At 49.0% G+C, this 13,592-nt stretch overlaps 1 protein-coding gene across 1 annotated transcript in view; it reads left to right on the plus strand.

Moving 5' to 3' along the window:
- Positions 1–13,592, plus strand: part of BIVM (basic, immunoglobulin-like variable motif containing) — a 41,250-nt gene that overhangs the window by 14,661 nt on the left and 12,997 nt on the right. Inside the window, exon 3 of the mRNA XM_075336689.1 lies at positions 11,398–11,521. Coding sequence (XP_075192804.1) covers positions 11,398–11,521 — 124 coding nt within the window. The remainder of the gene's footprint in view (positions 1–11,397; positions 11,522–13,592) is intronic.

The following is a 13,592-nucleotide window of genomic DNA, read 5'->3' on the forward strand; positions in this document are numbered from 1 at the left end:
AGGTCATTCACAAACTGCAATGTTGCAACAGCATTTGACGTGTAAGGGTTAAAGCCGTTATAATTACAAAATTTTAACCACTTATCCCATGCCCTTGAATAGCCAGCCCATGTGCTGTTTGCCAACGACCCTTTTATAAGCCTTGGAATTAGTCCCATAAAATGTCCCACAAATGTGCTGGCCAAAGTGTGTTGTCTAATTCCGCCTCTGGGCATAGCCGATGAAACTCGTCCCACTGCTGACGAGAAAGAGACTTAAAATTAACATGTGTAGCTTTTAGCCAAATATTAAGATTGAGACAACATAAGACAATCTGCCTCAAAATCCTGACTGTCCACCTACATTTAGACCCGAGTGTATTAATGCAAAATACCACTCCTTGATTATCAGAAAACAGCCTTATCCTTCTGTTAGCTAAATGCCCAAAGAACCAGAGCCACTAATACCGGAAACAACTCCAAAACTACGCCATTCTTAGTCACCCCATTACTAACCCACGACTCATGCCAAGACTCTGCTGACCAATACTGACCTAACATCACCCCATACCCAACCTTATCATCTGCATCCGAAAAAAGAGACAAAGCATCAGAAGAACAAAACTCCTCCTGCCAACAACTGATCCCATTGAAGTTGTCCAAAAATTCTAACCATACACCTAAATCGTCTTTCATATATTTTGTTACCCTGATATGACACCTGGGAGACTTAACCCCTTTTGTTGCTTCATACAGGCTCCTAGAAAAAACTCGTCCCATAGGGATAATTCTTAGACTAAAATTTAACAACCCCAACAATGACTGTAATCTACGTAACGTAGTTTTTTCTTTTTCAAGCAATTCCGATACCAATTCTTTCAGTTTTAAGATTTTTTCAACTGGCAGCCTGCATTCCATTCTATTTGAATCAATCAAAATGCCAAGGAACTCCAAACTACAAGGGGAAACTGTCTTTTCTTCCGCTAAGGGGATACCAAACAATCCACTCACCTCAATGAACTTAGAAAGCAGATCATGACAAACAACTGAACCACATTCGCCTACAAACAAGAAATCGTCTAAATAATGAACTATACCACCTGCTGGTAACTCAAACTCCACAACCCATTGCAAAAATGACGAGAATGCTTCAAAATAATAACAAGACATTGAAAACCCCATGGGCAGACATCGGTCAAAATAAAATTTTTCTTCAAAAGCAAAACCAAGCGAATTAAAACCGCAGGGAGAAACTGGCAACAACCGAAATGCGGATTTAATGTCCGATTTCGCAAGCAAAGTTCTTACCAAAACGCCTCAATAAATCTACCACCATGTCAAGTGATGCGTACTTCACTGACACCCTATCTGTCTCTATCTCGTCATTCAAAGACAGACCTTCAGGATACGACAGGTGATGAATCAACCTATAATTCCCATACTCTTTCTTTGGAACCAAACCCAAAGGCGATACCCTAAAATTCACGAATGGCGCCGTATCAAACGGCCCTGCCACCCTACCCGCTTCAACTTCCTTAAATATCTTTCCTCTCACTATCTCCCTATTTTCATTAACAGAACACAAATTATCAAACATAACACAACCCAAACCTCTAAATTCTGGAACTGGAAAACCAAACCTAAACCCATTCCAAACAACACTACGCTTCTCCCTGTCTGGAAATATTTCTAACCATAGCTGCATTTTTTCCAACTTCACTGGCGTCTGCGCTTTTTGAAATACGTTCCTTTGTGTTGTGTAACTGTTGGCTAGCTTGATTCTGCTTTTTAAAACATTTTGCCATAACGTGCGCTCTGCCACAAAATGAGCACTCGTGCCGAAAACGACAATTGTTTAACCATCGACACGCCGACTCATTGAAGGCGAAGCACACTCCCTTTTTAACTGTTTGATTCGGTGTTTGTCTCAGTCCAGCATTCCTCTGTGGAAGCATTAGATTGAGCCATAAACCGACATCCTTTAAACACCATACCATATTATGATGAACCGCCATCTTCTGGCAAAACGATTCATCATAACTTAACCATGCCATACTGCCAAAATTGCGGTATGCCTCCAAAATTATGTCTAAATGTTGAAAGAGCCCACTACATAGCTCTGGACGTTTTTCCCCAAGAACAGCAGCATATATTGCAAATGCTTGAACCCAATTATTGAATGATTTATACACCTTCCTATTCTCCAAATCTTGCCTCTCATCCCTTCTTTCCAATCTATGCTGCTGTTCTTTATTAAAGGGCAACAAGGAGAACAGATCAATGAACTCCCTGTTCCAAATTTTTTCTTTTAAGGAAGCACTCAAATGAAAACCTAGAGGAGAAATTTCACACGTGAGTGCCTCCTTAAAACAACTATCAGGCACCCCTGAAGGTCTGTCTTTGTACAAATCAGACCCCCCGGTTGCCTTACCCACTCCTTTATCCCTACTCTGTAACACTGCCATTACAGTATCACTAACTAAATCCCTAAACACGGAATTATCATAATCATATAAATTACTAAATGATTTAGTCCTCTCACCCTTGCTGCCTTGCTGCCGAGCCTGGTCTTCTCCAACCATATCCGCGTTGGGGGCTGCCTCCTGGATTGCGATGCCGTCCTCACTTTCCTCCCTTCGGTGCCCCATCTCTGGCGGGCCGCTGCATCCTGCTGCTGCAGGCACATTGCCTGCCCAGACCCTGAGCGCCGCCGCTGCCCCATTACCGCTCTTTTGCATGGGCAGCGGCGGGCCGCTCCGGTCTCTACAACGGCTGCGCTCACCAGTCACCGCCATCATCTTCCGGTCGGCGCGGACTGATGACGCGCCGCTTCCTCTTGTTGACGCGATGGTCCGTCTCCTTCAGCTGACGTCACCGATCTCGCGATAATTTCTCCTCCTCCTTCCGGCTCAGCGGCGTCTTCCGGCTTGACTTCTTCCGCGATGCCAGCAGCGGAGGTGAGTAAACCTTCCGCCGACTCCTCTTCCTCGGCAGGCTTTTGATTGAAGCGACCTCTCCGATCAGCGCGACATCTTCTTCACTGCTCCCATCTTCCTTCTTCGCCGCCGTATCCTTTTTTGGCTCGGGTATTGGCGCCGTTACAGAGAGGCAAGCCCGCAGCCAATCCTCGCCGCCTTCTTGTCCCGCTCTCCGCACCAGCGCCTGCACCAGCTCATCCATGCTTCTTTCTTCAGTCAGCTGGAACTGCACAGCTGACCACGAACACCTGCTTAAATACACAACTTTTCCCGCACTTTTCTTCCTCAGCCAATCAAATTTCCATAAGAAAGAGCGCGCAACAGCTGGATAAAACCGGATAAATCCAGCTGTCCGCGTTACCAGCTGTTTAGTCACCACATTTAAAAACATTAACCCTTAGCATCCTAAGTTGCTAGAATTTAAACCCAGGCTGACTGTGCGACCATGTAAACCCACTACTATTCGCTATGTGTGTTTATACAGTCTTTGCGGGTTCAAGGTTTCTTTACTCACAGTCATGGTTTACCCAGGAGATCCCGGTCACCGCCGTGATGAGCCCCAGTCAATCCCGGATCCGTTGGAGGTCAGAACCGGCACGGTGGTCAATGGGCCCTTCCTCCTTGCGCCTGTAGAGGTGGATCCCCATAGCCTGAAGCTACTTAAAGACCCCTTTTGTTGAAAAGTGAACTTCCATCCCGTATGCAGGTGCCGCGGGTCCATGGTGGGGCCTGACTTAGATCACGACCCTGGACCCTATGTAGCACTGTGCTCCGGGAACTGTGGTGGCTGGAGGGACATACAATCCCCCTGGCCTGCAGATTTTGGTGATACAAGTTGAAGTATGTTCCACCCTAGGATTCTGCACCCTGCACTGCGCCGGTCCCGAGGGAGCAATGAAGCTCTCCCCTCGGTGAACATTTTAACTCCTGCGTCCCCCCAGAGCCACCGGTAAATCAGTCTACTACCTTCCTCTCCTGCTGGAGAACTCTCTTAACTGTTGTATTTTGCCTAACTCCCCCTGGTGGCTGCTCCTCCCCCGTTATCCCTGTCACTAGTGGGTGGCAGCCCCCATGTTTGGTGACTGCCTTAAGACCCAACCTCAGTGGGGAGGCCAACCTGATTGTCTGTGAGTTGGTGTGTTATGGAACTGGTACCGACCTCCTCTGGATCCAGGATGAGTACCTAAAGTGAGGTGCAGTATCCTGTGGCGATTTGTGTCTACTGCTATATGGTCACTGTATAGTGGTAATATCAATCTTTATAATAGCATGTTTTTTATTTCTTTTTTTTAGTAAAAGCAGGAAAGTATTTAGGGGGAAGGCAGGGCATTTTTCTCAGAAGCAGCCACCAGGAAGCGCTGTCGGGCTGCCTACCAGGGCAGTCCAAGATGTCTCTCAGGTGGTAGCAGTAGCGTTTTACTGCTCCATGGGAAAAGGATTTGGCCATTCTCCAAGCCAGCAGTTAAACTGACCGGCGGCGGAAAGAACATGTAAAATGTCTACTCCCTGTACTCAGTTGTATTCTCATCTTTAAGGCATAAGTACAAATCAATGTCTGACCACCGGCATTTTCAGGGTCAGGGTGACATCAGCAGTGTGATCAGGCTATCTGTGTCACACAAGAGTAAGTGCTCCTCCTGCGCCAGCAATGAGTTAAGCATTTAGATTGGAGCTGAACATACAGGGTTTTATAAGGGGGAGGACTTGTTACAAGACAGAATGAATGGAATGTGTAAGGCAGGGGTGGGGAACCTTTTTTCTGCCGGGGGCCATTTGGAAATTTCTACCAACCTTCGGGGGCCGCACAAAATTATCAACTTGAAAATTACCCTAATATATTTGGTCTAACAATTAACTCACTGACGGCTGGAGCTTCTACTCTTTGATGCAGCTGTAATATTAGGCGATGTTTATCTTGTTGCTTTTCCAGGTTTGAGTTGTCTGGGACTGCTGTATATACATCACAGGAGGGTATGGGGGCATATACATCACAGGGGAGGGTTGGGAGGAATATAGAACACTGGGGAGGCTGGGGGCATAGACATCACTGGGGGGTACATACATCATTGATGGGGAGCACAGACATAGCTGGGGGGGCATAAACATTGCTGGGGAGGGCTGGGAGGAATATACATCACTAGGGAAGCAGCATGGCATAGACGTCACTGGGGGGTACATACACATCACTAGGTTTCACAGACAAGACTGGGGGGCATAAACATTGCTGAAGTTATATACATAGCCGGGGGCAGACAGCCCTCTGGGATGCCGGGGGGACACAGACAGCCCTGGGGGCACAGAGAATGATGGGAGAGGCTGACGGCACAGACAAACCTGGGGGACGCTGGGGGCACAGATGGCACAGAGAAGGATGGGAGAGGCTGAAGGCACAGACAGACCTGGGAGAGGCTCGGGGCACAGAGATCACTGGGGAGACTGGGGGGGCACAGATCACTGGGGAGACTAGGGGGGCACAGAGATCACTGGGGAGACTGGGGGGGCACAGAGATCACTGGGGTGACTGGGGGGGCACAGAGATCACTGGGGAGACTGGGGGGGCACAGAGATCACTGGGGTGACTGGGGGGGCACAGAGATCACTGGGGAGACTGGGGGGGCACAGAGATCACTGGGGAGACTGGGGGGGCACAGAGATCACTGGGGAGACTGGGGGGGCACAGAGATCACTGGGGAGACTGGGGGGCACAGAGATCACTGGGGAGACTGGGGGGCACAGAGATCACTGGGGAGACTGGGGGGACACAGAGATCACTGGGGAGACTGGGGGGGCACAGAGATCACTGGGGGGCACAGAGATCACTGGGGGGCACAGAGATCACTGGGGAGACTGGGGGGGCACAGAGATCACTGGGGAGACTGGGGGGGCACAGAGATCACTGGGGAGACTGGGGGGGCACAGAGATCACTGGGGAGACTAAAGGGGGCACAGATATCACTGGGGAGACGGCACAGATCACTGGGGAGACGGCACAGATCACTGGGGAGACGGAACAGATAACTGGGGAGACGGCACAGATAACTGGGGAGACGGCACAGATAACTGGGGAGACTGGGGAGACGGCACAGATCACTGGGGAGAAAGGAGGGGAGACGGCACAGATCACTGGGGAGACGGCACAGATCACTGGGGAGACGGCACAGATCACTGGGGAGACGGCACAGATCACTGGGGAGACGGCACAGATCACTGGGGAGAAAGGAGGGGAGCAGAGTGCTGGGGGCACAGGCAGACCCAGAGGAGCTTGGAGGCAGTTAGAGAACTGGGGGAGGCCTGGATCACTGAGTGCTGGAGGTGGCTGCGGGCACGGAGAGCGCTGCCGGCGCGCACAGAGAGGAGCAGCTGCCGCCGGGCACAGGTAGCCACCGCCGCCGGGTACAGGGAGCCGCTGCCGGGTCCAGGGAGCCGCCGCCGGGTACAGGGAGCCACCGCCGCCGCCGGGCACAGGGAGCCACCGCCGCCGCCGGGCACAGAGAGCCGCCGCCGGGCACAGGGAGTCACCGCCGCCGCCGGGCACAGGGAGCCGCCGCCGGGAACAGGGTGCCGCAGCCGGGTACAGAGAGCCGCCGCTGGCAACAGGGTGCCGCCGCCGGAAACAGGGAGCCGCCGCCGGGTACAGGGAGCCGCCGCCGGGAACAGGGAGCCGCCGCCGCCGCCGGGAACAGACCTGGGGGATGATTGGCAGTCAATCCTCTCCTGTTTGATTTTAGCGCTCCTCACGCCGACCCCACCTACTAAGTACTTCCTCACGTAGGCAGTGCCAGCGTGGGGACGTAGTCTTTCAGGTATAGGAAATGCAGTGATCAGAATTGAACGCGCTGTGTGGGGTTTTAAAGGGCCAGCAGCCAGTAAGATGCGGCTGCCGCTCCAGCACTGCAGTCCCCGGGAATCAGCTCGGGGGCCGCAGGAAAAGTCGTCGCGGGCCGCATACGGCCCGCGGGCCGGAGGTTCCCCACCCCTGGTGTAAGGGGACAGTTAGAGGGGGAGTGTAAGGGAACAATTTGGTTGGAGAAAGTGTTAGGGCCCACAGTAAAGAGAATGGCTAATGTGGGGGGGTCAGTATAAAGCGTGGGCAGCAAGAAAGTGACATTATACACAGGAGGTTGTGGGGAGATTGTATAGAGAATCAGCAGTATGTAGAGGACAAAGTGTGTGGGATAAGTGTGAAGAGTGGTCCCGGTGTGAAGAGGGGTCCCAGTATGGAGAGGGGGCAGTATGGAGAAGGGAGGACACTTAAAGGGAACCTGTCACGTCCGCAAATGGTATTCACCTGCAGATACAGGGTTAGTCTGCTGGTTAATAGTGTTCCAAAGTTGCCTGGCCACCGCATTGAAGGCACAGCTACCAGGAGTAAATTAGGTTTATTCCTCCTGGCAGCTTTCAGTCATGGAGGCCTTCCCGCACATTTTCTGTCACCACCAGTGAGTGGCAGCTGTAAGCAGATATTGATGACATCCTTTATGTCATCAATATCTGCAGATCAGTGTAAAGGCCCTGTCACACACAGAGATAAATCTGCGGTAGATCTGTGGTTGCAGTGAAATTGTGGACAATCAGTGCCAGGTTTGTGGCTGTGTACAAATGGTGCAATATGTCCATGATTTCACTGCAACCACAGATCTGCCAAAGATTTATCTCTGTGTGTGACGGGACCTTTAGGCGGGCTTTGCACACTACGACATCGCAGGTGCGATGTCGGTGGGGTCAAATTGAAAGTGACGCACATCCGGCATCGCATGCGACATCGCAGTGTGTAAAGCCTAGATGATACGATTAACGAGCGCAAAAGCGTCGTAATCGTATCATCGGTGCAGCGTCGGCGTAATCCATAATTACGCTGACGCGACGGTCCGATAATGTTCCTCGCTCCTGCGACAGCATACATCGCTGTGTGTGAAGCCACAGGAGCGAGGAACATCTCCTACCGGCATCACCGCGGCTTCCGTAGGATATGCGGAAGGAAGGAGGTGGGCGGGATGTTTACATCCTGCTCATCTCCGCCCCTCCGCTCCTATTGGCCGCCTGCCGTGTGACGTCGCAGTGACGCCGCACGACCCGCCCCCTTAATAAGGAGGCGGGTCACCGGCCAGAGCGACGGTCGCAGGGCAGGTGAGTGCATGTGAAGCCGGCGTAGCGATAATTTTCGCTACGCCAGCTTTCACAAGATATTGTACCTGCGACGGGGGCGGGGACTATCGCGTGCGACATCGCAGCATCGGCTTGCGATGTCGCAACGTGCAAAGCCCGCCTTAGTCCGATATTCCACACCCCCAATGATCAAATGTTATAAGCTCTAGTGGTGGTCAGATGTCTAACACCTTGAATGTAGCTGTCCTGCGGTACCTTGAAAGGAGCTGTGCATTGCAGCTTAATACTATGTGTCTACATTTAGCTGTCGCAGGAGCTTGTAACAGCTTCTTAGAGGGGGTGCCAAGTGTTGATCTCCCACTGATCTGATATTGACAACCTATAAAATAAATCGGCAATATCTCGTGACTGGATATCACTATTTACACAAAGAAATGCACAATGTTAATAGCTCGATTCAGACACAAAAGAAAATCTTATTGTGCCCTTGTAAGTCATGAACACATGGTTGGTTCACCTAAAGATACCTTAGAAGAAAATCCTAAAATACAATTCAAAGAACATGCAGACAATGAATTCCAGGTTGTTTGGCACAGTTTATTAATATTAATAAGGTTTACCCTTTTTTCTTACTGTATAGGCACATACCTGACTAAGGCTGCTTTTACACATCCGGTTTTTGCAGGGCGGCACAATCCGGCTCAAAAACCTATGCAACGGATGTGGCGAAAAAAACGGATATGTTGCATACGTTTTTCCATGCGGCCCGTCCGTTTTTTGATATTTGATACTTGATGCATCCGGCTTGATACTGAGCATCCACAGTTCATAAAACCGCATCCGGCCACCGGATGCGGTTTTTGCTGCAGGCCGCCGCATCCGGCGTCCATAGGCTTGCATTGTAAATCGTGCCGCATCGCGCCGGATGCAGTTTTTTCGCCGCAGACAAAAACGTTCACTTGAACGTTTCATCCGGCCGCCGAATCGGCTAAATATGCCGCATCTGGCAAAAACCGGACACAACACAAGGCCATGCGGCACAATCCGGCGCTAATAAAAGTCTATGTGGAAAAACCGCACCTGGCGGCAAAAAAAACCCGATGCGGTTTTCCCGCAAAGCGCCATATTGTGCCGCACAGCAAAAACGTATGTGTGAAAGCAGCCTTAAGCGGGCTTTACACGCTACAACATATCTAACGATGTGTCGGCGGGGTCACGTCGTAGGTGACGCACATCCGGCATCGTTAGTGGTGTTGTAGCGTGTGACAGCTACGTGTGATTGCGATTGAACGTAAAACCGTTCATCGCATACACGTCGGTCATTTGCTAAAAATTGCACGTCGGGTTGTTCAGTGTTCCCGAGGCAGCACACATCTCAGTGTGTGACACCCCGGGAACGATGAACAGATCTTACCTGCGTCACACGGCTCCCGCCGGTAATGCGGAAGGAAGGAGGTGGGCGGGATGTTTACGTCCCGCTCATCTCCGCCCCTCCGCTTCTATTAGCCGACTGCTGCGTGACGTTGCGGTGACGCCGAACGTCCCTCCCACTCCAGGAAGTGAATGTTCGCTGCCCACATCGAGGTCGTATGGAAGGGTAAGTACGTGTGACGGCAATTAATCGTTTGTGCGACACGGTCAACAAATTGAACGTGTCGCACATACGATGGGGCGTGTCACATCGCATACGATATCGTATGCTTAATTGTAAGGTGTAAAGCAGGCTTTAAACACAAGCAGGGGTTGTGCAACGTTCTAACTTATTTTCTATTCAAGTTTCTCTCCATTTTTACATCTTAGCTTGTAATAATTATATTCATAGCTACAACCAGAGGATGAACTTCCACACAGAACCAATGGTTCTCACATCCAGGACAGCACACAACATCCCCCCGTCTACACAAGCATCTATTAAACTGAACTCCATTCATATGGTGTAAAATGTACATTAGATGAATGCCTTGGGAAAGCTCCTGGCATATATAGGAGATGTATCCATAGGCACCTGTTTACCCGATGGAGTGTCCTCTTGGTGTTCATTGGATTGGTATATGTTGGTATGCCTTTTATTCTTGCTGTATATGATAGCATTATTAATTATGCTATTCTATATAGTGGCATTCAGTAATAAAAGTATATACTGTATATATTTTTTTAACATGAGAGAAGAAGATCACATGCTACTGTATGCCTATGTCTTATATGCCGTATGTTAGAGGTATTAATTATTCATTTTAATTGCAGCCATCCCAAACTGATACAGTGTATTCATTACTTAGGATGCAGTAATGTATTGGATTCATTGTTGCAGAGTCTCAAATGATTTTTCATAATATTTCATCAAAAATAAACTGTATTTTTAGTTCATCACTAGTGATGAGTGAGTGGGCTCGGTACTGCTCGTTACTTAATCGAGCATCAGCGTACTCGCGGAGCTGGGCTGGGTATCGCCTATTCGCGGATGCTCTGATATTTTGTCTGTGAAACTATGACCACAACCCACAGGCTTCATCCAATCCATGATGTGTGCAGGCACCCCAGGGAGAGCCATTGCTTGTCTCTGAATAGCTCTCCCGGGGAATTAGACAAAGTTGTCGAACATAGTTTGAAGAAAAAAAACAAAAAAACAAAACCCTCCCTCCCTGCCAACAGAAATGCTCTGTTTATTGCTGGCTGGTTGTGGTCGAAGCCCCAAACAGGCCAATTATTGACTTTCCATAATGCTCATTACTTGGGTCAAGCGTCTGACCAGCTCCAATCAAGTAACGAGCAGTCAAGCATTTTAGTGCTTGACCATCACTATTCATCACTAACATGTTCACCATTTCCCAATGGAAAACTATTAAAAAATTGGTTTACCAGTTTCAAGAAAGTATTACATATCAACAGGATAGATAAATTCTAGGTTGGTGTAGGTCCCACTGATCCTCTAATGATCATCAGAACAGGTAATCTTGTCCCCAGTGATATACTCAACTGCCATTCCATTCATTCTCTATTAGACTGGCGGAGACAGCCAAGCTCTGTTCTCAGCTTTCTCCAGAGGTCCCATAGAGAGAGAATGAGGAGGAGGTGCTTGAGCATGAACAGTGCCTTTCCATTCAGAAGGGAGACAAAGAGCCATGGTATTGCTTTGGAGGTCTTAGAGGTCAGGCCCCCACTAATTTAGAATTTATAAGCTTTCCTGTGGATGGATAATAATTTCTTGGAATAACACTTTAAATCTACAGTATATGTTATTCAGACATACAGATTTAGTTCTATTACAATTTTACATGATTGACCCAGTATGAATGTGATAATACACTTCTACTTGCATTTTCTGTTTTATGTAGGACTTGTTAATAAACAAGTCTCAAAGAAGAAACCAGATAGAAAGGTGAAGCCATTACGAGATTGCAGCCAACACTTTATTGTGGACGACATTAAGCAACGGAAAGTTCTCGATCTTCGAAGATGGTATGTAGTATGAATTAGTAGGTTTACACTGATGGCATATCCTTAGGATAGGTGATCAATATCCGATCGCCCATGGTCCGACATCCTGCACCCCCGCAAATCAGCTGTTCTCGGTGTCTGCGGCGGGAGCAGGTGGCTGGAAATTCTCAGTTTGGGAGCTGCCCTATCTTCTGATATTGGCCGCGGTTGGGTACTGCATATCCGCCTCCTATTGATTTGATGGAGTAGCTATGGAACTGGCACCGTGGACAGCTGATCGGTGGGGTGTCGGACCCCGGCCGATCAGACATTGGTGACCTGTCCTAAGGGGCACTTTGCACACAACGACATCGCAAGCTGATGCTTGCGATGCCGAGCACGATAGTCCCCGCCCCCGTCGCAGGAGCGATATCTTGTGATAGCAGCCGTAGCGAACATTATCACTACGGCAGCTTCACATGGACTCACCTGCCCTGCGACGTCGATATGGCCGGCGACCCGCCTCCTTATTAAGGGGGCGGTTCATGCGGCGTCATAGCGACGTCACACGGCAGGTGGCCAATAGAAGCAGAGGGGCGGAGATGAGCGGGACGTAAACATCCCGCCCACCTCTGTCCTTCCGCATAGCCGGCGTGAGCTGCAGGACGCAGGTAGGAGATGTTCCTTGCTCCTGCGGCTTCATAAACAGCGATGTGTGCTGCCGCAGGAACGAGGAACAACATCGTACCTGTCGCAGTCGCGTAATTATGGAATTCCCAGACACTACACCGATGATACGATTACGACGATTTTGCGCTCGTTAATCGTATCATCTAGGATTTACACACTACGATGTCGAGTGCGACGCCGGAAGTGCATCACTTTCGACATTACCCCTCCGACATCGCACCTGCGATGTCGTAGTGTGCAAAGTGCCCCTTAGGTTATGCCATCAATGTTAAAGTAGTGGATAACCTCTTTAAATGTTGTCTGTCATCTGTGTCTCCATCTATATTATTAGGAGAATGGTTTCTTTTAACCCTTGTTTGGCTCCCCAGGAAAGTGTATATGACTTAAGGCCCCTTTACACACTGAGACTTTCAGCGATCCCACCAGCTATCCCAACCTGGCTGGGATCGCTACAAAGTCTCTGGTGTGTCGCTGGTGAGCTGTCAAACAGGCAAACCTGGCCAATGACGCAACAGCGATCCGGACCTGCAGAACGACCTAGCTAGTCATTGGGGACGTTGTAAAGCAGCTTTTTGAAAGGGAAGTCGCTAACAAAGTCGCTGTAAAGTCCCCTTTACACACTGAAACTTTCTAGCGATCATGCTACACAGCGGGAAACAAAGGACCAAAGAATGGTCCTGAACGATTTGTAGCGATCAGCAACTTCACAGCAGGGGCCAGGTCGCTGATGTGTTTCACACACTGCAATGTCGCTGGGGAGGTCGCTATTACGTCACAAAACCAGTGACGTTACAGCGATGTCGTTTGCAATGTTGCAGTGTGTAAAGCCACCTTTACAAGTGGGAAAGTATATATACCATAAGTTACAGGTGGCTATCAATGTACACACATGGTCAGAATTGTTGGTACCCGTCATTTAATTTAAAAAAAATAAATAAAACTCATGAAACAGGCCTGGACAGAAATGATTATACTCCTGAAAATAATGTGACAAAAGGGACATGTTAAATCAAGGTGTGTCCACTAATTATCACATGTGTGTCCACTAATTAGCATCACAGGTGTCCACAATGTTGTAATCAGTCAGTGGGCCTGTATATAGGGCTACAGATACTCACTGTGCTGTTTGGTGACATGGTGTGTACCACACTCAACATGGACCAAAGGAAGCAAATGAAAGAGTTGTTTCAGAAGATTAGAAAAAAAATTATAGACAAACATGTTAAAGGTAAAGTTTATAAGACCATCGCCAAGCAGCTTGATGTTCCTGTGACTACAGTTGCACATATTATTCAGAAATTTAAGATCCAAGGGACAGTAGCCAACCTCCCTGGACGTGGCCGCAAGAGGAAAATTGATGACAAATCAAAGAGATGGATAATATGAATGGTAACAAAAGAGCCCAGAAAAACTTCTAAAGAGA

This window comes from Anomaloglossus baeobatrachus, chromosome 2, assembly GCF_048569485.1.
Source record: "Anomaloglossus baeobatrachus isolate aAnoBae1 chromosome 2, aAnoBae1.hap1, whole genome shotgun sequence".
NCBI lineage: Eukaryota > Metazoa > Chordata > Amphibia > Anura > Aromobatidae > Anomaloglossus > Anomaloglossus baeobatrachus.